The sequence below is a fragment of the Bubalus kerabau genome, chromosome 4, assembly GCF_029407905.1.
Source record: "Bubalus kerabau isolate K-KA32 ecotype Philippines breed swamp buffalo chromosome 4, PCC_UOA_SB_1v2, whole genome shotgun sequence".
NCBI classification, from domain to species: domain Eukaryota; kingdom Metazoa; phylum Chordata; class Mammalia; order Artiodactyla; family Bovidae; genus Bubalus; species Bubalus kerabau.
The window spans coordinates 36,508,200-36,534,559 of record NC_073627.1 but is presented as its reverse complement, the minus strand read 5'-3'; the positions used below and the strand labels follow the sequence as shown (position 1 = coordinate 36,534,559).

General features: G+C 50.8%; 1 protein-coding gene and 1 long non-coding RNA gene across 3 annotated transcripts; one reads left to right on the top strand and one right to left on the bottom strand.

Annotated features, from left to right (window-relative positions):
• Positions 1-5,889: 5,889 nt before the first annotated feature.
• ALOXE3 (arachidonate lipoxygenase 3) lies at positions 5,890-26,090 on the bottom strand. 2 transcript variants are annotated; one of them, XM_055580055.1, is made up of 15 exons: positions 25,926-26,090; positions 25,093-25,297; positions 23,878-23,959; positions 23,210-23,329; positions 22,778-22,903; positions 20,272-20,375; positions 19,593-19,765; positions 18,700-18,843; positions 18,388-18,591; positions 18,216-18,302; positions 17,546-17,715; positions 16,854-16,975; positions 11,949-12,049; positions 11,215-11,385; positions 5,890-6,796 (listed from the first exon to the last, which is right to left on the bottom strand). In XM_055580055.1, exons 1-15 carry the CDS (start codon positions 26,070-26,072, stop codon positions 6,617-6,619), a joined length of 2,136 nt encoding a protein of 711 aa, XP_055436030.1. In that variant the 5' UTR covers positions 26,073-26,090; the 3' UTR covers positions 5,890-6,616. The 2 variants fall into 2 exon arrangements, with proteins under 2 accessions (XP_055436030.1, XP_055436029.1); XM_055580054.1 differs by having other exon boundaries at positions 22,778-22,900; positions 25,926-26,072.
• LOC129651319 (uncharacterized) lies at positions 6,705-19,162 on the top strand. The gene is made up of 4 exons (XR_008714098.1): positions 6,705-6,778; positions 7,780-7,840; positions 15,807-15,873; positions 18,928-19,162. It is a non-coding gene; the product is annotated as an uncharacterized LOC129651319 (long non-coding RNA).
• Positions 26,091-26,360: the final 270 nt, after the last annotated feature.

Sequence of the window (26,360 nt, the reverse complement as noted above, 5' to 3'; positions counted from 1 at the left end):
TAGAAAGTGATGTGAGGCAGGGGGATGGGTTAGGGGGATGGAGGCAGGACGAGGAAGAGGCTGGGGTGAAGGTCATGTGCCGAGGCTCTGTGACTGGCAGGGCTGTCTCATTGCCTGGGCACAGTGCTCTCTTGGGCTGTCAGCCCTGTCAGGCCTGCCCTCCTGGGCTCTACTCAGCCACCATGACTCTTGGATGATGCTAGGAACCTGATGATTCAAATATGCATCTTAAGATGCAAACTCGAAGCAAATTTTCCCAGTCACCTGCCTTCTAGCTACTCCTCTTCCCCTGAAACTGTGTCCTCAGGGGGCTGCTAAGTCTCCTTGAGGGGCAGGGCCAAGGATGAGGAATTGAGGCTCAGGGGCTTGGGATGCCAAGTCCTAAAGGAGCAGGGTTAAGTGGCCCAGTCTTAACTTTCTAATCCAGTGGTACAGTAATATCATTCTGTGGGGCGTGGAAGGAGGCAGGGGCACCCAGGCAGCCAGGAGGGTAGCCTGGGAGGGGACATGGGGGGAACGGGGAGGGAACTGATGGTATAGAAGAGTTTGGATGTCACACAAACCCGGGGCATCTACCACCATTCTCCAAATCACAATCCACTACCAATAGATCTCCCCCAGCCAATTCCTCGGTCCCCAAAAAAGCAGGAGTGGTGGCTCTGGGTTTGATCAGGGCTCCAGTCTGGAGTGGGGATTCAGTTCTTAAGGGAAACAGAGATGAAGATGGGGATGGTGGGGATACAGACATGGCCGGGGACATGGAAGGGATTAGGCGTAAGGAGATAGATGGGGCACTCCTTAGTTACAACCAAAAATGAGGATGCGTGACTCTGGGAAGGTGCTCATTGGGCTGAAGAACTGGTTCTCCTTGACCAGGGCTGGACCCAGGGAGCAGAAGAGGCCCCTGGGAAGGATGCAAGCTCACTGAGTTGGCTCACAATAAGCCACCCACACAGGAAGCCGAGCCCTCACTGCTGGGGCACCCCCCACTGCCTTACCCCACCCTGAGCCCTGTAAGGCAGAGGAGCAACCCTGGGAGCCCCACCTCCCCAAGACAGAGGGAAAAAAATCAAGTCGGGTCACATCCCTACTTTAAGCCAGAACTTAAAACCGTTTTGACCTTGAATCAAATCCAAAGACTTAACTGCAGACTGTAGGATCGTGCATGACCCAGCTTCTGTCCCCTCCCCAGGGTCACCTATTCCAGCCACTCTGGCCTTGAATGCACACCCTTCAGGACCCTTGCACTTCCCTGACCACACACACCTGGTGCCCCTTGACCCAGGCATGCTAAGCCACCACCTGGCTGCATCTCCTGACTGCTTTCACAACCATCTAAAAGGATTTATTTGTTTATGTGCTGTTTGTCTGCCCCCATAAGCCAGTTGAAGTAGGGGTCATGCCAGGGGAATTCACAGCCACATCCCCCACAGAGTGTCTAGGGAGACAGGAGCTATGAGGCAAGCAAATCCTAGAACATTCATACTGGAAGGGACTTTCCTGATCTTCCCGTCCCTCCCATTTATCTGACACATCTGGGCCACTGAGGCTGAGGAACTCGCTCAAGCCCAGCGAGGGAAAGGGAAAGAGGGCTGGATGCTTCCCCTTGTAACATACCAGCTGCCCTTCAGACTGATGGAAAAGCACAAAGGGGTCCAGAGTGCCAGCCAGGGGCCACCGCCTGTCTGACAAAGCAGGAGCTTTACATGGGCCCCCTCCCTACATCCTGTCCCCAGAGGTGTCCAGAGCCCACACAAAATCCTACGTGTAGTCAGGTGTGTCTCCGCAATAAATCTCACTCCAAGCTGGCTTTCTGGGGAATCAGATTCCAATGACCGTCCCTGGTCCCACCCTCTCCAGCTCAGGGCATTTTTCAGATGAGGCATGTCTTCTAATGCTAATTTTGGTGCAGGCCAAATAGCATCCCTCCTCGTGGAAAGACAAGCTGCCTGTGACTTCCCTGGTGGTTCAGGGGCTAAGACTCTGTGTTCCTAATGTGAGGCTTGGATTCGATCCCAGGTTAGGGAACTGGATCCCACAAGCTGCCATGAAGATCTACGATTCCACATGCTGCAACTAAGACCTGGCACAGCCACATTAAAAAAAAATTATCTGACTGTGCCCTGATATCATTCCAGTGTATCTTGGTCCTGCTGTTCTAAGTCAAAGCCCAGTTTTAAGAGGTGGGCACACCCAGCCTTTGCCACAGTCCTTCTGGCCACAAGGTGGCGACGTTGGGTGTTTCTCATTCTTTGATTTTATTCAAGCATGAACAAAATCTGGTGCGACATCCCCGGACACCTCTTCATACACAATGCCACGGCGATCCTCTTCTTCCAGCATCACAGGTGCAGGAAGTAAAAATTCAGTCTTTGGCAGAGCCAAATGCTACCCCACACACACTCCCCAAGACACTGTGACTCTGGCCAGAGAGAGACTGTGACCAGGATTTGGTCAGGTACAGAATTTGACTCAGGAGGCAGAAGAGGGGAGGGGGGCTAGACGTGAAGTCTAGGAAAGCAGGACTATGGGAAAGTTGGATGGCTGTGAAGAAAGATCTGGATGACTGACTTAAGGGCTGCACAAATCTCTATTTTTAAGGGCTACAGGGCTGGAAGGGAGAATATTAGCCTCCGCGTATTACTATCAGTTCCAGTCAGGGTGGGCTAGACTATGCTGCAACAACAGTCCCCAAATCTCAATGGCCTAACTCAGCAAAAGTTTATTTCTTACTCAGCTCCATCCCCAGCTCAGGTCAGCAGGGGGCTCTGCTCTAGTTCCTCAAAGACAGAAGCTGATGGAAGCACCCTCACATTACTGGCTTCTAGAACAGAGGCCATCGCCATGAAAAAGAAATGCAAAAAAGCAAAATGGCTGTCTAAGGAGGCCTTAGAAATATCTGTGAAAAGAAGGGAAGCGAAAAGCAAAGGAGAAAAGGAACGATATACCCATTTGAATGCAGAGTTCCAAAGAATAGCAAGGACAGATAAGAAAGGTTTCCTTAGCAATCAATGCAAAGAAATAGAGGAAAACAATAGAATGGGAAAGACTAGAGATCTCTTCAAGAAAATTAGAAACATCAAGGGAACATTTCATGCAAAGATGGGCTCAATAAAGGACAGAAATGATAGGGATCTAACAGAAGCAGAAGATATTAAGAAGAGGTGGCAAGAATATACGGAAGAACTATACAAAAAAGATCTTCATGCCCCCAAATAATCACAATGGTGTGATCACTCACCTAGAGCCAGACATCCTGGAATATGAAGTCAGGTGGGGCTTAAGAAGCATCACTATGAACAAAGCTAGTGGAGGTGATGGAATTCCAGTTGAGCTATTTCAAATCCTGAAAGAAGATGCTGTGAAAGTGCTGCACTCAATATGCCAGCAAATTTGGAAAACTCAGCAGTGGCCACAGGACTGCAAAAGGTCAGTTTTCATTCCAATCCCAAAGAAAGGCAATATCAAAGAATGCTCAAACTACCGCACATTTGCACTCATCTCACACGCTAGTAAAGTGATGCTTAAAATTCTCCAAGCCATGCTTCAGCAATACACGAACTGTGAACTTCCAGATGTTCAAGCTGGTTTTAGAAAAGGTGGAGGAACCAGAGATCAAATTGCCAACATCCGCTGGATCATGGAAAAAGCAAGAGAGTTCCAGAAAAACATCTATTTCTGCTTTATTGACTATGCCAAAGCCTTTGACTGTGTGGATCACAATCAACTGTGGAAAATTCTTTAAGAGATGGGAATACCAGACTGCCTGACCTGCCTCTTGAGAAACCTATATGCAGGTCAGGAAGCAACAGTTAGAACTGGACATGGAACAACAGACTGGTTCCAAATAGGGAAAGGAGTACGTCAAGGCTGTGTATTGTCACCCTGCTTATTTAACTTATATGCAGAGTACATCATGAGAAACGCTGGGCTGGATGAAGTGCAAGCTGGAATCAAGATTGCTGGGAGAAATATCAAGAACCTCAGATATGCAGATGACACCACCCTTATGGCAGAAAGTGAAGAAGAACTAAAGAGCCTTTTGATGAAAGTGAAAAAGGAGAGTGAAAAAGTTGGCTTAAAGCCCAACATTCAGAAAACTAAGATCATGGCATCTGGTCCTGTCACTTTATGGCAAATAGATGGGGAACCAGTGGAAACAGTGGCTGACTTTATTTTTCTGGGCTCCAAAATCACAGCAGATGGTGATTGCGGTCATGAAATTAAAAAACGCTTGCTCCTTGGAAGGAAAGTTATGACCAACCTAGATAGCATATTAAAAAGCAGAGACATTACTTTGCCAACAAAGGTCCGTCTAGTCAAGGCTACAGTTTTTCCAATAGTCATGTATAGATGTGAGAGTTGGACTATAAAGAAAGCTGAGCACTGAAGAATTGATGCTTTTGAACTGTGGTGTTGGAGAAGACTCTTGAGAGTCCCTTGGACTGCAAGGAGATCCAACCAGTCCATCCTAAAGGAGATCAGACCTGGGTGTTCATTGGAAGGACTGATGTTGAAGCTGAAACTCCAATACTTTGGCCACCTGGTGGGAAGAGCTGACTCACTGGAAAAGACCCTGATGCTGGGAAAGATTGAGGGCAGGAGGAGAGGGGATGACAGAGGATGAGATGGTTGGATGGCATCACTGACTCAATGGACATGGGTTTGGGTGGACTCTGGGAGTTGGTGATGGACAGGGAGGCCTGGCATGCTGCGGTTCATGGGGTTGCAAAGAGTCAGACACGACTGAGCGACTAAACTGAACTGAACTGAGAACAGAGGCAGAGAGGTCTCAAGGGCTTATGCCAGCAATTAAATACTCCTGCCTGGAGATGACCCACATCACTTCTGCTCTTCACTTGTTGGTCAGAACTCATCCACGACTCCACCCATGCACAAGAGCACCACAGCTTGAGTCTTCCATGAGTTCAGAAGAGGAACCAGATCTCAGGGGCAATGGTGACAACCTGACACCCAGAAACTGGATTCTCAGGCTTTGCAAAATACCTTTTTTTTTGTAAGAATGCCAGATTTATTCATATTAGAAAATCAGCATAACTCACTACATTAACTAAAGGAGAAAAAAAGTACAGGCTATTTATGTATTTTATTAACTTTTTATTTTATATTGCAGTAACAGCCAGTTAACAATGTTGTGACAGTTTCAGGTACACAGCAAACTCACTCAGCCATACCTAATACCTATGTTTTTTGTATCGACCCCTTGAGTCTAGCGGAGAAGGCAATGGCACCCCACTCAGTACTCTTGCCTGGAAAATCCCATGTACAGAGGAGCCTGGTAGGCTACAGTCCATGGGGTCGCTAAACCCTCTCCAGTGTTCTTGCCTGGAGAATCCCAGGGATGGGGGAGCCTAGTGGGCTTCCGTCTATGGGGTCGCACAGAGTCAGACACGACAAGCAACTTAGCAGCAGCAGCAGCTTGAGTCTGGATACTCTTTCACCTCCTGATGGATGACACACTCTGTCTGGGAGGTGAAGGAATGTAGGGCCTGGCTAGGTAATGGGTTGAGCTGGGAGGCTTCCTGTCTCCAGAGCAGCTTTCTAGGGACTCATTGTGGCTCCTTCTTTCTCTCATCTCTGAATACCCCACCTATCTACATACACACAGGTACAAAAAGGAAAATGAAATGGGAACCAAGTATACTGATTTTGGGGCTTCCCTGGAGGTGCTAGGGGTAAAGAACCAGACTGCCAATGCAGGAAATGTAAGAAACATGGGTTCAATTCCTGGGTGGGGAGGATCTCCTGGAGGAGGGCATGGCAACCCACTAGTATTCTCTAGTATTGTTACTTAGAGAATCCCCATGGACAGAGGAGCCTGGCCGGCTACAGCTCATAGGGTCCCAAAGAGTCGTACACAACTGAAGCGACTTAGCATGCATAGTAATTTTTATTGAAGTTTCTGGGCTTAAGGACAGAAAGTGGGTGGTGGATGATAGTCAGGATAGGACAGAGTTGGGGAGAGACTCTCCACACACACACACACTCAAGCCAGGAAGCTTGGCCCTGAGAACTACAGTTAGAGGTACAGGTAAGCTGGGCTCTAATTCTAATCCTTCCGTAAAGATGCAGGGGTCAAAGTGGACCACATGGCAGATCCAGAGCACACATCCTTCCTTGTCCAGTTTCCAGGTTCTTTCAAAGGAGGAAGTTGGATTGGGTTGGTCCTAGGATGGGAGGAAGGTGGAAACAAAGAGGTGAAGTAGGAGAAAGAATTTAGGAATGAGAGAGGACTGGGAAGGCAGGGTCAAAATTCCAAGCTGGGCCTGATGAGAGGAGGTAGATTTTTCATAGAATACGGGGAATAGGCTAGGCTTTCACAGGAAGCTGCCCAAAGGAGGACAAGGGATGATGGAGATCCTTCCTTTCGAAGAGCCTGTTGTGCGTTTGACTTCAGTCAGCAGATGCTCATCGCGGACACTGCCGGACTGGTCCCTCCCAGCTCAGGGCCCAGTTCATGCGATGCTAGAGCCATCGTGGGCACAAAACGCGTCGAGAAAGTGAAGGCTGATCAAGAACAAAGAGGACAGAAGGGCCTGGAGGATCCTGAGAAGCTGGCCCACCTCACGCTAGCGCTAGCGGTAAGAGGAGGGGGTTAAATGGAAACGCTGTTCTCAATGAGGGGAGGGTCCAGGTAGGCGTAGGGCAGCTCCAGGGCCCGGTTCCGCTCCTGGATGTCTCGCGAGATCTGAGCCAAGCGGTTCTGGAAAACAGCGATGCTCCGGCGCGGGGCCTCCTCTGTAAAGTGCTCGTCCGGGTAGGTGCCCAGGGGCCTCTGAGAGAAAATCACGTGTGGGGTCAGGATGATGTTCAGGGCCACAGTTGTCAACAAATGCAGTCAAGGTGGCTTCTAAAGGCAGGCGTCACCCAGCCACGGCCACTATAAACGCAAACTCTTGAAACCCCGGAACCACCGTTCCAGCCACCTGCGCAGAGCAGCCCGCTGATCCCTAAAAATGTCCCTTCCTGTGCCTGGGCCACTGCTCTATGAATGAAACATAACCACGTGCTTAACACTACTGAAATCAACATAAACGTCCCACCAGATATGCCCAAGAATACACAAAAGGCAACCCCTGAAGACAACCAGTTCTGAGGCGTCTCCCAGTCAGCCACCGTGCTTTCCAGCCTAGCCAACCTCTATTCAACAATAGCGCAATGAACTGGTCAGTCCCACCCTGTGGCAGAACAGGACTGCCCCTCTGGGCTTGACCGCAGTGCACCACTGGCTCGCCGTCAGGGTTCCTGGGGCCAGCCTCTTAACCAGCACACGCTGCTCACATAATAAAACTGGTGCCAACAATCTGATGTTTAAAAAATTCTTTGCCTTGTTTTATTGCACCAACGGAGCCTCCTCAAACTGTTAAATCGCAGCCTTGTTTTCTCCTCCCTGACTTTAATGACTTCTATTGTTTCAACATAAGGCCAGTGTTTTCTTTTCTGAAATATCAAAACTCCATAAGGGAGTTTCATCTTATACTGAGTTTTTATTAGTAATGGCCATTCTCATTTATCAAACACTTTTTCAGCATGTATTGATTGAGATGATTACATGGTGTGTTTCTTTACTGATGTAATGATGGATATTGTTAGATTTCATCAAGCTGAACCAACCTTTCATTCCTAAGTTAAACTATACTTCATCATGATGAATTATTGTTTTACTATATACTATTGGCTTTCATTGGCTAATGATATATTTTTAAGATTGTTGTAGCTAAGTGGAATGACTTTATAATTTTATTTTCTTAATTACAGTGGACATGTTGCAAGAGCTTTACATGGACCATCACAACAGGACAACAATCCGATAAGACAGGTACTTCATCATTCCCACTTTACAGATAAAGAAACTGAGGCTTAGAGAGGCCCGATTACATATCCAAGGTCACACAGGTGGGAAATGTGGATCTGGGACTAGAACCCTCTATCTGAGACTCACTTCTCTTTTCTTAAGAGCACTGCTCTTGCCAGGTGCTGGTATCAGGGTTACCAGTAAAATGATTTAGGAAGCTTCTACTTTTTTCTATACTTTGAAGCAGTGTGAATGACTTAGGAATTATTTGTTCCTTGAAAGTTTAATAGAATCTCCCTTTACAAGGAGAGGGATCAGATCTTTTACAACCCTTTTCATTTATGTATGGTTTTCACCTCTTCTGGTATTTTGCTTTTTTTTGTTTGCTTGGGGTTTTTTAAGTTTTCCTAAAAAAATCACTTATTTCATCTAGGTTTCCAGATTTGTTTGCATAAAACTATAAGTAGTATTTTCTTCTAATTTTTCCATTCTTCTCATACCTTTTCCATTCCTGATGTTGTACATTTATGTTAATTTTTTTCTTGATTTGAATCATCTCTGGTTTCTTTATTTTATTGGTATTTTCAAAGAATCAGTTTTATGTCTTATTTACCAGATCAACATCTAATTTCTGAAACTATAGTGTCACTATTGGTAAAGCAGAGCACAGAAATCTGAATGACTGGGTTCAATGCCTAATTACTAGTTGTGACCTTGGGCAAACTGCTTGGTGTCTCTGAACCTCAGTTTTCTGCCCTGTAAAATGGAGCTACTATTTGTTGAACACTTATACGCCAGTCACTGTATTAAGCATATTAAATATAGCCCCTTACTTATATTTGTATTTTGAAATAGTGCACATAAGATACCTGATTTAATGACTGATACATGATAGATCCTCAGGAAGTGATAGGTGCTGTATATTATTGTTGTTATCCTTATGACTTTCCGGGTTAGGCTTCCCACTGGCTTATGAGAAAGGGAACTCTCCACCCTCATCCTCTTGTGTACTCTTCCCTTTCCAGTGTGGTTTTGTGACTTATAATAAGAAAAATATATTTGGTTTTGTGTTTCTAGCACGGAGCTCTTAATACCCTTATAACTGCATAGTGATAGAGTGTTAAGGGTGTCTTTTGTTATTCATAATAAGCCCTTTTCAACCCCACCTGAGCTTCTGTTAACCAGGTGACTTCTGGAAATTCCCTGGGGTTGGAGGCTGGTTGCCAGAGGGATCAACCTTGTGATTAGGTTAGAACTTGCAGTCTCACCCCCCAGTCTCTGGAGAGGGGGGAGGAACTGAAGGTTGAATTAATCCCCAGTGGTCAATAATTTAATCAATCATGCCTAGGTAATGAAGCCTCTATAAAAATCCCTCATGTACGAGTTTGGAGAGCTTCCAGATTGACACCCGTGTGGAGGTGCTGGGACAGGGCCCAGAGAGGCATGGGAACTCCACGCCCTTTCCCACACTCCTCACTCTCTGGAGCGCCTCCATCTGGTTATTGCTGAGTTGTGTCATTTTAGCATGCGCCAGTTATCTAGTGAGTAAATATTTTCCTGAGCTCTGTGAGCTGTTCCCAGCAAATGATCAAAACTGAGGAGGGGTTGGGCAGAAACTCAGATGACGAGCTGGACTTGCAGTTATCAGCTGAAGGGGGTGAGGAGGGTGGAGTGGAGGAGCAGTCTTGTGGGACTGAGTCCTTCACCTGTGGGATCTGACACCTCTCCAGGCGGACAGTGTCAGAATTGAGCTCAATTAGAGGACAATTGTTAGATTTCATCACGGGCTTCCCTGGTGGCTCAGACCCACATTGACACCCATGTGGAGGTGCTGGGAGAATCTGCCTACAATGCGGGAGACTTGGGTTGGGAAGATCCCCTGGAGAAGGGAATGGCAACCCACTCCAGTATTCTTGCCTGGAGAATCCCCATGGACAACGGAGCCTGACGGGCTACAATACATGGGGTCACAAAGAGTCAGACACGACTGAGCAACTAACACAGAGGACACCCAACTGATGTTGAACTGCTTGCTGTGGGAGCCACCCCCACACATTTGGTGGCTGGAAATATTGAGAGAGTATTGAGAGTAGCAATGTAGTGTTCTGTGAGTAGACAAAAAAAAAAAAAAAAAAAAAACAAAAAAAAAACAGTGTTTTTCCTTTGCAATGACTGAAATGAATGTCTCCAAATCCTTGGGAAGTGAGACCAGAGAGGAGCAGCATCCGGGGATGAGTTCTTGCATTCCCAGGCAATGAGATGATAAGTTGAATCTTGTTAGGGAGATAAAATATTTGTGCCAAATGGAGTCAAGGGTGAGAAATGAGGATATCACAGCAGAGAGCTTGGGGACAAGACCAAGAGGGCAGAGGCATGACTGATGACCCAATGTGTAAATGGAGATAATGGTAATTGGTGATTCAAGGGCTGCTTCCCTGGCCTGGCCTATCTAATAGCCTCCTTGCTGTCGGTCCTGCCTCCAAAATTACCCTTCCCATCCATCTGCATAGCCACAGAAGCGCCCTTGCAAAAACACAAATTCAACCATGTCACCCCAGGCTTAAACCCTTCAATGGTTCCCGTTTGTCTTTTGAACAAAGAATTGCAGCCACACTGGGCTGTTTATGCTCTTGCAAATGCACCAACAGACTCTCACCCTCACTTTGCTTCGCTTGGTAGTCTTTCCCTCTGTTTAGAAACTAACCCTGCCCCTCTTTTGTCTGCCCAACACCTCCCTGCCCGAAAGGTTTCATCTTAGATGTCACCTCCTCCAAGACGTCTTCCCAGGTTTGCCTGGACTTCGTCAGGTTCCATGAGGCCCCATCCTTACCTCTTGTCATGGGGCTGTAAGCTTACGTACAACATCAAGGTTCATATCTGCCCACCAGTATCTGGCATTTGGCAGGTGCTCAAGAAGTATGGACTGAATGGAGGAATTCATGAATAATTCCTATGACACTGTGGTGCCCTTTTCCTTTCCCTGTGTGTCTCCTCAAGTAGACCATAGGATTCTTGCAGGCAGAAAGTTCTCACTCAGAGTTATATTCCCAGTGCCCAGCACTGTGTTGACACATGGGAGGGATCCGGCAAATGTCTGGGTGAATGGATGAGTGACTGATGGGTGAGTAAGTGGTTGGATGGACGGATAGGTGGATAGACTGGTTAAACTGGTGAATTAGATGGAAGTTGTGACCCAGCCACTAAACTGGTATTTGCTTAAGTGTGTCTCTGAGGCCCAACTATCATTTCCTGAAGAAACTGAAGAACTCAAGGCAACTCAGCATAAATGCCAGACGTTGGCTCCCAAACTCCCTTGGACCGCTACCACCACCTCCACTACCCAGGCCCTGCAAATTCCCCCCAGCCCCAGACACCCCACCACCACCACTGCCACTCACCTGATCCTTGGGCTCTTGGCTGACCAACCAGAAGAGGAGAATATTATTACAAGTGGTATTCACTTCTGGGAGCGTGTCCAGGTAACTCTTCAGGGTGGTGGTCCCCTTGGTCTGCGGTGGGGGCTGCCTCATGGATGACGGGGCATTGGGCATCCAGGCCCCAAAGTCATGCTGTGGAGAGCCCCCAGCAACCCAACTGAGTCAGTTGGCCAGAAAAGAAGGACCATCTCCCTCCTCAACATCCCTGTTCCTGCCCATACCATCCTAGATCTTGCAGTTGGGAAATAAGGGGGTTGTTAAAAGGGAAGTGAGGAAGAGGGTGACCCAGGTTGGGTCACCCCTTGTTACCCCCCTACCCAGTGTTCCAGGACTGGGTCGTGTGAGTCACCCAGGAGGGAGGAGGACCCAGAGTAAAGAGGTCACTGAGAAATGAGCCTTGGGCTGGCCTGCTGCTCCACCTGGCCGCATCCTGTCCACAACAGGAGCCCCTCAGTTACTCCCTCCACAGCCCAACTTGAGTCATCATTACGAACTTGGACCAAGCTCTACTCCAGTCATCATTCAGCCCCAGTGCTGCCCTCCACCCAGTCGCCACTCCAACCCCAGCCCTATCCATAAACCCATCACAGCCTTGACCCTCCCATGCTCTCAGCCCGAACTCTGGCCTCACATCCACTGCTGAGGCTAATCTTACGTGGCCCAGTGTCCCCCAGGCCCGCCCTCTGCAGCCTCACCTGCCCACTGTTGACAGCGGCATGTTGGGCAGAGCAGTTGAAGATGATTGCAGTGAGGAATTTCACCAGCTCTCCCTGGGTGCACAGCTGGCGTGGGAAGCCTAAGAGTGAGGGGAAGGGAAGAGGGTGTGGATGGAAGGGACCAGATTCCTGAGGGAAGCTCAGGACTGGGGCTCGCTGCAGGAGGAAAGAGAGCTGCTGCTGCTGTGTCACTTTAGTCGTGTCCGACTCTGTGTGACCCCATAGACGGCAGCCCACCAGGCTCCCCCGTCCCTGGGATTCTCCAAGCAACAACACTGGAGTGGGTTGCCATTTCCTTCTCCATTGCGTGAAAGTGAAGTCGCTCAGTCGTGTCCGACTCCTAGCGACCCCAGGGACTACAGCCTACCAGGCTCCTCCGTCCATGGGATTTTCTAGGCAAAAGTACTGGAGTGGGGTGCCATTGCCTTCTCCGACAGGAAAGAGAGCAATGCAGACTAAACATGTGGCTGCCACTGTCTTTAGACTAGTATTGGGATTGGGCTGAGGTTAAGGATAGGGGCTTCCCAGGTAGCTCAGTGGTAAGAATCCTCCTGCCAGTGCATTAGACGAGCGTTTGGTCCCTGAGTCAGGAAGATCCCGTGGAGGAGGAAATGGCCACCCACTCCATATTCTTGCCTGAAAAAATCCTATGGACAGAGGAGCCTGGTGGGCTACAGTCCATGCGGTCGCAAACAGTTGGACACAACTTAACGACTGATCATCACCCCAGGTTACGGATGGTCATCACCATGGTGTGGTCTCTGAACTGGGGGACTGGGATAGGACTAGAAAACGCCTAGCCAGCTGAGGTCATAACAGACGAGCCAGGTTCAAGGGAACAGCACTTCTGTCTGCAGCTCGTTTTAGTACGTAATGATAGAATTCTACCCAATTCACCAAGATTTGCCTGAGCACCCAGGAGCAGATCATCTCATCCGCTGTTGGGTTTAGTGGCAGAGACAGATGGTCAGAGAGGGTGCTGCTTATAAGCCCACAGTGATGGAAGCAGAGAAAGGTTTAAGGCCAGGACTCGGCCCTTTGAGAAGATGGCAGGTTCAGCAACGGGGCTGGGTAGTTAGAGGAGGCTTTCCTGGAGGAAGAGAAGGGGCCTCCCTGGGTAGAATAATGGGGTGAGCTTCAAATGGAAAAAAAGAAGAGAAAGGCATTTTCAGGCTCAGCCCTTGGCCTTCTTTTCTGTGATCTCATTGGTCTCATCCAGGACTGTGGCCTTCACCACCTCTCACTGGCTGATGATTCCCAAGTTCACATCGCCCCTGCATGCTGGACTTGATAGTGGGTATAAATCTGCAGCTGCTAGCTGACACCTCTGCCTGAGTGTCTATGACGCGTCTCAGACCTGACACCTGCCAGACCTCAAGCTTGACTCCCTACCCTGCACATTATTGAAACCTGTCCCCTGTGGCCACCAGTGGGCCCACTTCAGCGCTCTCCATTCAGTTGCTCCAGCCAAAATCTGTGCACTCGCTCCCCCTTTTATCTCACACCGCACAAGTCAGCAAAGTCTTGCAGAAGCCATCCTCATGCCATCACCTCCAGTCTCCACACCACCCCTTCTCCATCGTCTCACCCCTGGATGAATCTGACTGCCTCCACCCTTGCCTCTGACAGTTTATTCTCCACATAACAGCCAGATTGAGTGATCCTTCAGAATTGTAAATCTAGTTATACCACCCCTACCTAAAATGCATTGAGGGCTTCCCACCTCACTTACCTCACCATGGCCCTGCTTAAACTGGTTCTTATTCCTTCTCTGACTTCATTCCCTTCCCCACTTTTCTCCTTCTCACCTACTCTACTCAGCTACACAGGTCTGCTGATTCCTTAAACCTGCCTGCACATTCCCACCTGAGGTCTCTGCACTGACTCCACCTCTGCCCCTACACTCTTGCCCTAGTTATCCATAGAACTAGCTCTCCCTTCCTTCAGTCTATAGCAGACAGCACCTCCTAAAAGAGGCCTTCCCTGACCTCCTAACTGAAGTAATCTCCCTACCTTGACCTGCTGTATCCTGATACTGTTTTGTTCTTCTTTTTAACCACTTGACATATTTGCTAGTTTATTATCCATATCTCCCCACAAGAATGTTAAGCTTCTTGAAGGCCAGGATTTTTGCCTGTCATGTTCACTGCCAAACCCCAGCACCTAAAACAATACTTAATAAATATTAACAGTATTTAATAAATATTACTGATTGAATGAAGTGAATGCACGAGAGGATAGGAAGCCAGAGTGGTCAGGCACAGAATCAGAAGCAAGGTAAGGGGACAGGGAGGGGACTTAATTGGATGTGAGGTTACAGCACTTTGCCAGGAAGGGTGGTTTCTAGGGACTATTTCAGAGGATTACTGGGGCGGTGGCCCTGCCGAATTGGCGGCGGGCGAGTAGAGAGAGGCTGGGAGGGGTGGGATAGGTTGAGAGGCAGCTGCCACGTTGCAGGAGTAGTGAGAGGACTAAGACTAGGTGGTGGCAGTGGGAAATGATGGGTACAATAGCACCAGCCACTTAACTGGATTTAGAGAGAGAGGAAGACATCAGGAAACATGAGTCAAGATGGCACCAAGGTTTGGAGTCAGGATGACGGGAAAGAGGCTGCAACAGAGCAGATGGGGAGGCTTGAAGGAAGGACTGGGTATCTGTCTGCCTGGGAGTGTGTGGGAATTTTCCAAGTGTGCCGTTCATGGAGGATAGAATAAAAAAGCAAAGTCAGACGACATATGGGAATTCTTCTGTAGCGCATATTATTTTTTCCCTTTGAAATGTGGAAGCCAGAGGCATGCTGAGGTTAATGAACGAATGTGTTTTACCTGAAAACATGAGTGTAGTGTAAGTGTGTGCCGGTTGGAAGAGATGTTTGTCAATCTGAAGAATGTCCTGATGTGTTAAATCAGAGACAAGTTGAATAAAGAAAGACAAGACAGTTGATCCCACTCTATGTGTTGAATAGGAAATAGATAACCCTGAAGAGAAAAACAGCTGCCCCTAGAGGAGAAGCAGTCAGGATCAGGATGCTCCCTGATTAACAGTAGTTAATCTAAAGTAAAAGAGACTTTAGAATCAAAATGAACACATATGTCATTTGGTCCTTGACTGGCTCCAGAATCAACAGGACCAACTGAAGGAGAATGGGACAAGTAAGAGCGTAACGTTGGAGATTAATTGTCAATTTTGTTAAACGTGATGCCAGCATTGTGATTGTGTAGGAAAGTGTTGTGGGGTTTTGTTTTTTTTTTTTGAGATGCATATTAATTAGAGGTAAAATGTGAAATATGTGTAAATAAACAACAGCAACAACTTAATCAAATATGGCAAGATGTTAGGAACTGTATTTAGGTGGTGGGTAAACTGCATCTAGGTAGGTAAAAGTAGAGTATCATACTCTCTACTTTTCTATATGTTCAAACTTTTGTTTGGAAAAAAAAAACTGGAACTTCCTAGTGGTCCAGTGGTTAAGACTCCACACTTCCAAAGCAGGGGGTACAGTTTCAATCCCTGATCAAGGAAATAAGATTCCCAAGGGACTAGGCAAAAAAAAAAAAATGCTTTGGAGCCCACTACAGGTAGGACTACAACAGCTGTTCATTCTGTTTCCTGGTGACCTGAGACCGTGCCTCCTCCTCAGGTTTCCCCAGGCAGGAATTGCTCTGGGTGGCCACCAGAAGTGCTGAGTCAGCTAAAAGTTGCATTTTCCCACCCCCCCCCACCCCCAGCTAAGAGAAGACATCCCAGGCAGTAAGAGTCTCCCTCCCTCCGGCTGGGGGAACTAGAGGGTGGACATTTATGCCACTTTGAGCCTTTCATTTTCTTCCACTCACCCAGATAGAGACGCCTCGTCTGCACTTTCCAGTGCCTGAAATACAGACCGTCACACACTGGCGCCTGGAAGGTAGGCTGTGAAGAGTAGCAATGGCATGTGTAGCAATGGCCAATCGAGGCCAGAAGTCCTTCTACAGAGGATGACTTGTAGTTTTCATGTGCTGGTCTCAAGAGTGACAGTGAGACAGCCAACAAGGAAAGTTTCATCAGGGAATGGGGAAGGGGGGATTTCCAAGTCTGGAATCAGCTATAGAGGAGAAACAGGAGAAAGGATCGTTCTGTTAGGGAAGGGTAGAGCGAGAGGAGACAGAGATCCAGGACAAACCAGAGCTGGAATCAGGATCAGGAGGCGGCAGAAGCCCTGAAAGAAAGGGGAGGTCAGAAAGACACACCCTTCCTGGAGCAAAGGGAAGACTTTAAGGAGGGGAGGGCAGTCGGGGGCATCTGCTTGCACTTAGGTTAAGCAAAGGAGGCCTAAGAGGACTGGTCGGTTGGGTCTCAAAGGCCTCTCAGGCAGTGTCAAAAGAGAGGGGAGAGCCAGGGACAGGTGACACGTGTCAGTAAGGAGGAATCAGGCAGCAGCAGCACCAAGCTACTCCATGAAGCCACAAGTGAGAGAGGTTGGTGGCTGGAGGGGCCACCTGGCAGGATAGGTATAAGAGAGTATGAGAGAGAGTCCCAGAGTCCTTAGTGCTGGAGGCTGGAGATGGCTTCTTTTTTTTTTTTTTTTTTTTTTGGAGATGGCTTCTATCATAAAGCAACACATCCCCAGATCTCAGCAAGTGAAGGTGAATGGGTGGCAAAGGTCGAGCAGGGACCATGTAGTGGCTGAAAGCAAGGGTACCAGAGATGCTGGGAGCTGGCTCTGGGCCCTGCCTCTGCCACTTACTGCCAGTGCGGCCTTCTCTACGCCTTCCCTTATCTATCCAGTGGGGCTAATGATGGCATGTGCTTTAAAGGCTGCTCAGTGAATAAGAACTGGGGGCCTGGTAGGGCCAAGGGGGACAGCGGGTCATTGGGTCTGTAGCTGGGGGGACGGGGAGGGGATACCTGAGCTTTCCCGGCTCAGAAATGCCTGAGCAAAAATCTCTCCAACCCAGGCCTGCAGCTCTGAATCCTGCTGCACAGATGCGTCACTGGTATAATAGTAGCCCACGATTTCTGAGACGAAGCTGCAGGAAAAAGATGTCCCTGCTCCAGCAGTGACTCTGGGTTCAGGCCGGCCCCAAAATCAAGGCCCAAGGCTTCTCAGGCTAGTGCGAGTTAGCTGCCCAGAGTCCACTGCGAGTCCATGGAGGTTCAGTGGGGACCCCCATATTCAGTTGGAACCACAGTGCCCAGGCTTCCTCAAGTCTCAGCGCCACTCCAGAGTCATGGGTGCTGAGGAGAGGCTGACATGAGGCCTCCCCTCCCGACCTGGGAGAAAGGAAGACCAGTCCACCTGGAGGCCCCGCCCACATCTAGCTGTTGCCCCTGCCCTGACCTCTCAGGACTCCATGTCCTTCCCGTCCTCTGCCACATTCACACACAGCCCAGGCCCTCCCCAGCCCACAGCTACCTGCCATTTCATGAGGAACCCCAACCCCCAATTCTCACCCTTGCGGTGCCCCATGCTGCACTCTAAACACCTGAAACCCAGGAGCACCAAGTGCCCCATCCTACATGAGCACACGGATCCACACTGTTCCCTTGGCCAGGAGGCCCTGGTGGGGCCAGATTGGCCACAGGCCCCAGGCCCACACCTCTCAATGGCCGCCCAGATCTTCAAGCCGTCATCTCGGTAATGGTAGTTGGGGATATCCAGGACACCGCGGGCCCGCAGGCTGTCCGGAAGGCAGAAATTGGTGTAGGTGAAATGGGCCAGACCGGTGCTCATGAGGTAGAGGAGGCCCTGCCTCCCAATGGACGTGACCTGAGGACACAACACAGCTGGTCTCCGCGACCGGCCCAACCCCCACCCCAGAGATGGGCCTAGAGACTCAGCAGAGGGAATTTTCCAGTTAATCAAGCATCCAAGACCAAGAATTAAACACCCATAAGAGCAGGACGTGGGCTGCGCAGGCTGCGGCCTTACTGCATGCGTAGGAGGTAATCCTTAGCTGTTTGGTAACTAGAAGAATGAACTGAATCCCGGGCGAGCCGGGAGGGGAGCGCCAACGCGGGGTCAGCGGGCAGGTGTGCTCAGGCTGGGGTGCCTTGCCCACCTCCAGGAGCCTTTGGAGTTGGAGCCTGATGAGGTGGGGTGGGTGGAGGGGATTGGAGGGAGGGAGGCGGGGTTGCGGGCGGGGCAGGTAGAAGACTTGTGGAAAGGGGTGGGCCGGGAATGGGGAATGGGATTGGCGGTCCCATTGTGGGCGGGGCAAGGTGCCATCAGGGGCGGAGCCCCGGGGAAAGGCAGGGTAGAGGCCGCACCTTGTCCACAAGGCCCTCAGGATTGAGCAGCGTAGCACGGGCGATGGTGTTCACCTGCAACGTGTAGCGAGTGTGGGGAAGCAGAAGCTGCAAGTGGGATAAGGTCACAAGAACCGAAGGTCAGGGGAGAAGGCCACCGTGCCCCGCCCCCCCACCCGAGGGTCACCCAGACCTTGTAGATAGGATGGCAGAGCGGCAGCTGACGCAGCGTGGCCATGGCGAAGGCCTCGCACAGCAAATGTGTGCACAAAAAGTGCGTGTTGTTCTCGTGCACCAGGAACTCAGAGTTGCGCACCCACGTCTTCGCCAGCAGCCAGTCCCAGTCGGTGTCAGTGGGCAAGAAGATGGGACTGTCGGGCCCAGGGGTCTGGCAGAGCTGCATCGAAGAATAATTAGGGGGTGAGGCTTTAGACTGATAGGTGCCCCCCGAGGCCGCGTTCCCGAAGCCTGGTCCACACCCCCTCAAAGCCAGCCGCAGGCTCACCTGGATGGCCAAGGGCACCAGCGCCCCCTGGGGGTTGAGCCACAACAGGCAGAGCGGGGCGGCCACGTACTGGGGGCGGCCGTTTATGCAGTGGACCGGGGCCTCCGCCAGGATCCAGTAGTCCGCTAGGAAGATGTTGCCCCTCTGGGGAAGTTGCACGGAGCCTTAGAGTGTCTTCCGTACCCACGCTCTGCTCCCCTCTCCGTTCTCTGTCCACTCCCACTCCAGCCTGGGCCTCAGTGACGCGTGGTGCCTGCACTAAAGGCCAGTGTTGGGAATCTCACCCTTCCCAGAATGTCCGGAATGAGGTCCAGCTGAATCCTTCCTTGTGCAACCTCTCACCTGGCTTCCCAGCCTCTTGGACAAGCCAGCATCCTCTCCTCCTCTCCCCATCACTGGTCCTTCCTATTCTGTCAACTCAGATGACTTGAGTGTATTCAGTATCAATAAAATCAACACAGGAAGAGAATTTGCCAACCACAACTCCAGCCTTCTGGAGGATGCCTGAGGGCTTGACTGGGTCAAGATCAGAGACTGTGTGGGTCATCATCTTCTCCCATACCCCCAGAGTTCCTACTTCTCCAGGATTGTCCTTACTCTGTCTAGTGGCACTGCCTTTGGCCTGTCCTAAAATGGCTTTCTTTGGGCCTCAGCACCTGGGATCTTGGAGGCCCCAGAACAGGGGCAGGGCCTCTTCCTCCAAGCTGTCACGTTCATGCATACCAGTTCACCAGGCCCTGTCTCATGCCTCAAGCCTGAGGCCCATCTGGGCCTTACCCATAACTATTCTGCTTAAAAGGTGCCAGGCTGGGGATGAGGCCTACAGGCTGGATGCAGCCATCCCACCCTTACCCTCCACACCCGTCCCTTCTCCCTACTGGCAGCTTACCCACCTCTAACTCTGTCTGCAGGCAGGTGCCTGGTCCCAGTGAAGGAGCCACCATGTCATTGGTGATAGGCAGCTTGCTGGGCAAGCTGGAGAGGCAATGGAGCATGACAGGGTTGACACCGTTCAGGTACTGGTACCCGAAGAACTGGTCTTCACACCAGTGCTCTCTGACGTACTCTGGGGGACAAGAGAGGGGGCCAGTTGGGCTGAAACCACTTCACTAGATCCTGCTCAGCCCAGCACTTTGCTAATCACTATGGTTTAGTCTTTCCTCCCAGCAGTCCTATGAGTAGGTGTAATTATATCTTCAGTTTAACACGGGACTCTAAGAGGCAGAGTGACTTGCTCAGTTGGGTGGCAGACTCGAACATATGTCTGGCCCCAAAGCCCAAACCTCTTGATGACAGGGGTAGGGGAAGAGAGGTAAGTGCACCTGACCAGGATCAGGACTCCCTAAGTGACCCTTGACCCCCGCTCTGTCCCCACTTGCCTATTCTTGTCCCCACCCAGAGGAAGGAGAGATGGGTTCCTGAGAGGAGTCTGGGAGAGGGCCCCCAGTGAAGTCAGGAGCCCTGCCCACTGGAACCCCACAACCCAGAATTCAGCTTTTTCCCAGCTTGAGGCAGAGGAGCCTGAGTACAGGGTCAAGTGGAGAATGGACCTCTCCACCTGGCTCTGCACACCTGAAGTGAGGGTCTTGTGGCAACGCATGATATTCCGGATGTCATCCAGCTTCTTCCAGGAACCCTTGCGGTCCAGTAACCCTCGAAGCTTCATGCCCAAGGACCTATGGGAGGGGAAGTTGGGCTTGGGGCTGAGGGCTGCCATGGGCACTGTGCCCCCAGCCTAGAGCCCTGGAGGAATTTCCCTGTCCAGGGCTTGTTAAGCTGTGCCTGTCCTAGAGAACCATCTCCTACATCTCCACCACATATCGACTACCTGTTCTTCTGTGTGCATCTTAGATGCAAAGTCCTTCATGAAGCATTGTCCGATCACCCCTCAAACATAGACCTTGTGTGTATCTTTCCAAAAATACCCACTACTTCCTTCATTATATTGTGAACCCTTCATTATGTCACTACTCAAATCAACTCCTATTATACTGTGGGCTCCTTATGGCCAGGACTGGGCTGTGTTGCCCTGACATACCCAGTTTGTAACAATCGCTCACTAGCTAGGCCAAGTCAAATGGAAGGGAATGGAACAGAGGACAGGCAGGTGTGTGGCAGTCGGTCAATAAAGTAAGCTGTGGAAGGAGGCAGATGTGTCATGAAGAGTGTGGGCACCTGGAGAAGGCATGGGGGGAAGGGGGCAATAGTGACCTGACAAGCCCCGGGACAGGTTCCTATGTGCTCAGTAAGGAGCCACTCACTCCTTCCATGAACCTGTGCTGAGCGGCTGCCCCCTAAGATCCTGCTGCTGCTGCTGCTAAGTCGCTTCAGTTGTGTCTGACTCTGTGCGACCCCATAGACGGTAGCCCACCAGGCTCCTCTGTCCCTGGGATTCTCCAGGCAAGAACACTGGAGTGGGTTGCCATTTCCCTCTCCAATGCATGAAAGTGAAAAGTGAAAGTGAAGTCACTCAGTCGTGTCCGACTCTTCACGACCCCATGGACTGCAGCCTACCAGGCTCCTCCGTCCATGCGAGTTTCCAGGCAAGAGTACTGGAGTGGGGTGCCATTGCTCTCTCCTTCTAGGGGATGGGAAAAACTCAACAGGAGCATGGTCATTAAAACAGAGGCTGAGGAGGCAAGAGAGGAGAAATAAAAGGCCTTCCTTTTCCAAGGCCTGCCACTCACGTCCTTTAGGGCACCCTGCAATCACACCACACTAAAGCCCAGTGACTCCCTTCCCTCCATAAATGACCAGAGACTGCCAAATGCCAACTCCTCTTCCCACTGGACCTTCTCTGAGCCCCACACCGGCACTCCACATGGTCTCCTGGGCCCTCCCCTGCCTCGACCCACATATCCATCTGGGGACCAGCTCAGGTGATACTAGCTTCTGAGATGCTCCTTAGTCCTGCCGGGGCCTCTCAGTGGGTCCTTGTCCTGAAACCTGAGCCCCCTTGTGTCTGCCTGTGGACACACGCAAGCTCCATACCCCGCCTCACCCCTACATCCCCTTCCACTAGTTCTTCTCCAGAAGAACGGCTGTGGCACCGAAGCCCAGAACATGAGGATCCAGCTCCTTGCTGTGGCCTCCTCTGGGCCTGCTGATGCAGCAGGTAGCAGGTGGCTGAGCCCCACAAAATGACCTGGGTCTTCCCAGGACCCACCCATTCCCCTCTCCTTTCCTCTCTCCCAGCCCAAAGCTTCAATCCCATCTGTCTCCCAGCAACCACCTCCTGACCCCTGCTCCTGTCAGGACCAGATGTCAACTGGATCCCCTCCAGCCACATCACACTCAGAACCTCAGACTTGAGCTGCCTGTGACCCCACCAATATTAACTAACACCCACCAATATTAATTAACTGCCTTGCAGATACATCTCCCCAGGGGAGCCCGAGCCCGTGAGTCCATCACAGCCAAGACTGTATCCTAATACTACAACTTTTTGTGCTGGATATTAGCTTTTTTTTTTTTTGGCTGCACTGTGCAGCTTTCGAGATCTTAGTTTCCTGACCAGGAATCAAACCCGTGCCCCCTGCAGGGGAAGCATGGAGTCTTAACCACTGGACCACCAGGGATGTTCCCTGGATGTTAGCTCTCTAAAGTTTTCCCCTACACCTATGAAGTCAGTATGAATATTATTGTCATAAATGAGAAAACTGTTTAAAGGCTATATGAAAATCAAGGTCATAAAGCTAGAAAGCATTGGCCAGGAAATTGAACCTGAGGTGTCCTGACCACCTCCTTAAATCTTAAAAGACTGGCCCTCTCTGGTCCTGCTCAGACTGGTCCCACTAGCAGTGACTGGGACCGTGCTCTGCTCAGGGTAAGTGCTCAATTAATTCTATTGGTTTGAGGACTGGAAAGAGAAGGAGAGTTTAAGAGCTAAGAGGTGATGATGGGGAGCTAGAGAAGAGTTGCTTAAAAAGAGAGTGGAGATGGGGCAGGGGGAGATGAAGGAGAGACTGGGGGTGGGGTGGATGGAGGGGAGACAGGGGCAGAGATGTAGATATGATTGATCAAAGGGACAGAAGCAGAGGGAGAGGGAGCAGGAGTGCAGAGAGGGCAGTGGCCTCACGTGGGGATGGCGTTGAAGAGCAGCGAGGTCGTCTTGGTGGCGGAGTAGCGAATATTGGGCTCCATGTGCAGCAAGGAGGGGATGTCAATTTTCATGGGGAAGCCAGGCAGGTACTGATTCCCACTGCTGGGGAGCAGGGAAGCAGAAGGGCAGAAACCAGTCAGAGGGACCTGCAGTCCATTCCCCTGAATTCCTCCTCTCTCTCCTCCCAGAGAGTCCCCAGGCCTCTGCTCACTCCAGGTACCTCCCCTGCCCTCTCCCCTCCTCTCTGCCAGACTCCTGGGGCCATCCCCACCTATTCTGCTCCAGACACTTGAATTAAACTGCATTTGTCACAGACTATGACTCCCAAGCTGCCCAGCCAAGTCCTCACAGCAGACCTTTCACTTCATGCCCTTCCAGCTTCTTCCCCAACTCTCAGTCCACCCTCACCTGTCACCTGGGTCTGCACAAGGCGCTGTCTTGGTCAAGGCAAATTTCTTATCTGACTCCATCTCCTCAAAGCTGCTGACATCTATAATGCGGGGGAAGCCAGGGGCGTAGACTTTCCAGCTTCCAGGGGAAAGAGATTGAAGTGGCAAGTGAAGGTTAGGGTAAACAGAAGCCTTAGCTTTTAAAGACACAACTTTAAATTAAAACTCCCAGAAACCACCCACTTTCTGAGCAGGTGACAAGGAATTGAAGTATGTTTGTTTTTTTTCCCTGAAGACACTGGGCTTCAGATCTGGGTAGTATTTGAGGATGGCATGAATATCCAAGCTGGTTTAGAGTTGGGTTTGTGTTGAGATCAAGATCATGGCTGGTTTGGGGGTGAGGCTCAGGATGGGCTGAAGTTGGCCAATCCTAGGGTCATGTCTGGTATCTGGGTCACATCAAGGACAGCTGAGGGTTGAGTGTGGATCCATTGATGGTATTGGGGACAATTATCAGTACTTCTGTTTTGGGCCTGGACTCAGGGTCAGCATTAGATTGAGGTTTGAATGAGGGTGGTGATCAGAGTTGGGCCCCCAAAGTTGGAACTGAGGTTAGAGTTAGTAACAGTCTGATTAAGGATCAGGTCAGAGTAAGATGGGAAAGAAGTCAAATTAGGCCACCCTCACCGGTAGCATTCCTGTCGGGCCTGGAGTTCCCGTTTCCTGTGATCCAGAAGGAGGGGAAGGGAGTCCTGACAAATAGTTCTTGCTGTGGGTAATGAAGATTACTCATTGGTAAGTCTCTTTTCAAATGACACCCCTCCAGCATGCCTTTCCTGAACCCCCAACCCTTGAACCCAGTCCCTCAGGGTTGTCCCCCATTCTTTGTGCATTCATCAGTAGAAAGGATTTGGGGCAGCTTTACCCCCAGATTATAACAACTCCCTAATTGTTTACATGTGTGTCTCCTTTTCAAGACTGCAAACTCCTAGGGGGCAGAAGTCACATGGTATTCATTTTTTGTATTCCCAGCATCCAGCATGGTGCCTGGCACCATGCACAAAATACATATTTGACACAGGACTGGTGAACAAACATGTCTTGTGAAGTGACTGGTGGATGTGTTGTGGTGACGATAGGGATTCGGAGTGCAGTCTGTGAGGAACTCAGTGTCAGCAAGGGTAATGTTCACTCACTGCACCTCACCTGACATCATCTCTCAGCCCTAAGACTCATCTCCACACTCAGACTCACCCTAGTCTTGCCTGTCTCCGGATGAGATAGCTCAGGAGATGTGGGTGTGGGAAGTGGGGGGGTGGGGGCGGGGGTTGGGAGGGAAAGGGGTCCAGAGACTGAAGTAGCTTCAGTCCAGCATCCTTCAAAGCCCCCCACCCAAATTCAAGAAAGAACCTGAACAGCACCTCACAGAACTTCATCCACACCAGGAAAGCCAGTACTAGTGGCCCAGGGCCTGTCCAGCTAAATTCTCTAAACATTCAGGGCTTCTCCCCAGTTGAAATTCAATAACTCCACTTGCAGGTTAACTCCTCTCAGAGGAATTGACTCGGGAAGGAGCAGGGTGACTGTGGTGAGCATACCACCATCTCTGTGTGTTTCTGTGCGTATGACTCTGAGTGGTATGAGTGTATGTGAGTGCACACCTAGACGGGGTGTGTCTCCAGAGGGGTACATACTGCCCAGAAAGTGCCTGCATTTCAGGGTGTTCGAGGCTTGAATTTTCAGAAAGCACCTACTTGGGACCCTGAGTTGCAGTTACCCTAACTCCAGCCCTACTCTCTACACCCTGGGCTCTGTGACAGCCAACCACCCCCACCCCGCACCATCTCTGCTGCTCCCAGCAGGTGCTTCCGAAGCCCAGGTCAGCCCCTGCCTCTGACACACCTGTTCCTGGTCGAAGCTCGATAGTGCAGTAGCCCTCCATCCACTGGTAGCAGGGAAAGTGGGAAAGGGTGCCATCGGGGGCAGTGACACAGATGCAGCTGCAGTACCAGGAGTCTTGGGGGAAGAACGCATAGCGCTCCTTGTGGAGCCGCAGCAGCAAGAGCTCACCCAGCTCCTCTGAGCAGCGCACCTTGTACTTCTGCACCTGGGGTGGGGGCAAGAGAGCAAGCCGGTGAGAGGCGAGGAACAGCCTAAGTCGTCCTGCACCTTGAAAAGTGCACCTACACCTACGCCTTCTACACCTCCACCTTGCCTGACAAGTACACCCGAGCTGGCTGTACCCCATGTAGTGCCTTGGCGTGTATTACAAAAAGGTATCCTTCATCTGGCAGAATCTGCTGCAGGAGCCCTGTGTGAGCAGGCTGCATTCTGACTCTCCCAAGCCTCCTTGGAGCCCCCACCCGATGTTGGCCATCTGCCAACAGTGCTGGGGCCTGGCAGAGTCAGGTAGACCCCTCTGGAGAAGAGGAAACCCAGGCTCAGAGAGGGCAAGCAGCTTCCCCAAAGCCCACCTTCAGTTATTGGAGAAGGAGCTAGGAAGCCAGTGGAATTCTCTGGAGCCCCTGCCCAGGGCTCCTTCACGGCCCTGCCTGGGTAGGATTTATGATCCCCAGGAAAGGCAAAGACCAGAATGGGGTGGCCACAAGGTCAGGGCCAGCATCCTGAGTTCTGCAGGATTTGATGAGCCCTGGGGAGAAACACCCTCCCCTCCTTCAGGATTCCCTGCACCTGGTGGCCCTCAGGGTCGCCACCTCCCTTTCTCCTCTACTCACCGATCCAGAGGCGAAGTCCCTGCCCATGCGATCCAGTCGCTGCTTGGGGCTTTCACCACATGTGCCCACCAGTGTGACTAAAATGTTGTCCAGTGTGCCAGCCATCAGGTAGGGACCGGTGGTCACACGCACGCGGTACAGGGCCATGATGGGAGGAAAGAAGGGATGCCCCAGCAGCTGGCCTGGAGGAGGTGAGCCACAGAACATGCAGGGCTGGGCTCCTGGTTTGCCGACCCGCGGGGCCTGGTTGGGCAGGATGGGCCTTTGAGGAAAAGCCCAGCTCTCTCTGGGATGCTCTAGGGCCCACTCGCTGGCTCTCTGTCTCCAGAAACTCTCTGTCCTTGCTAGCTGCGGGCTGGCTCTTCCCACCCACAGCCTTTCTCCCCACTAGTTGCTTGTTCCCCTCTGGCAAAACCGGTCCCTCTGACTGGCAGG

Bases quoted from the DNA above. Each gene is read 5' to 3' on its own strand.
- ALOXE3 (XM_055580055.1), bottom strand. From the start codon at position 26,072: ATGGCCCTGTACCGCGTGCGTGTGACCACCGGTCCCTACCTGATGGCT. The intron at 23,330-23,877 runs GTGAGGGTGGCC...TTCCCCTGGAAG, and splicing joins GCCCGACAGGAATGCTACCG to CTGGAAAGTCTACGCCCCTG. The intron at 19,766-20,271 runs GTGTGCAGAGCC...CTTGTCCCCCAG, and splicing joins CCACAAGACCCTCACTTCAG to AGTACGTCAGAGAGCACTGG.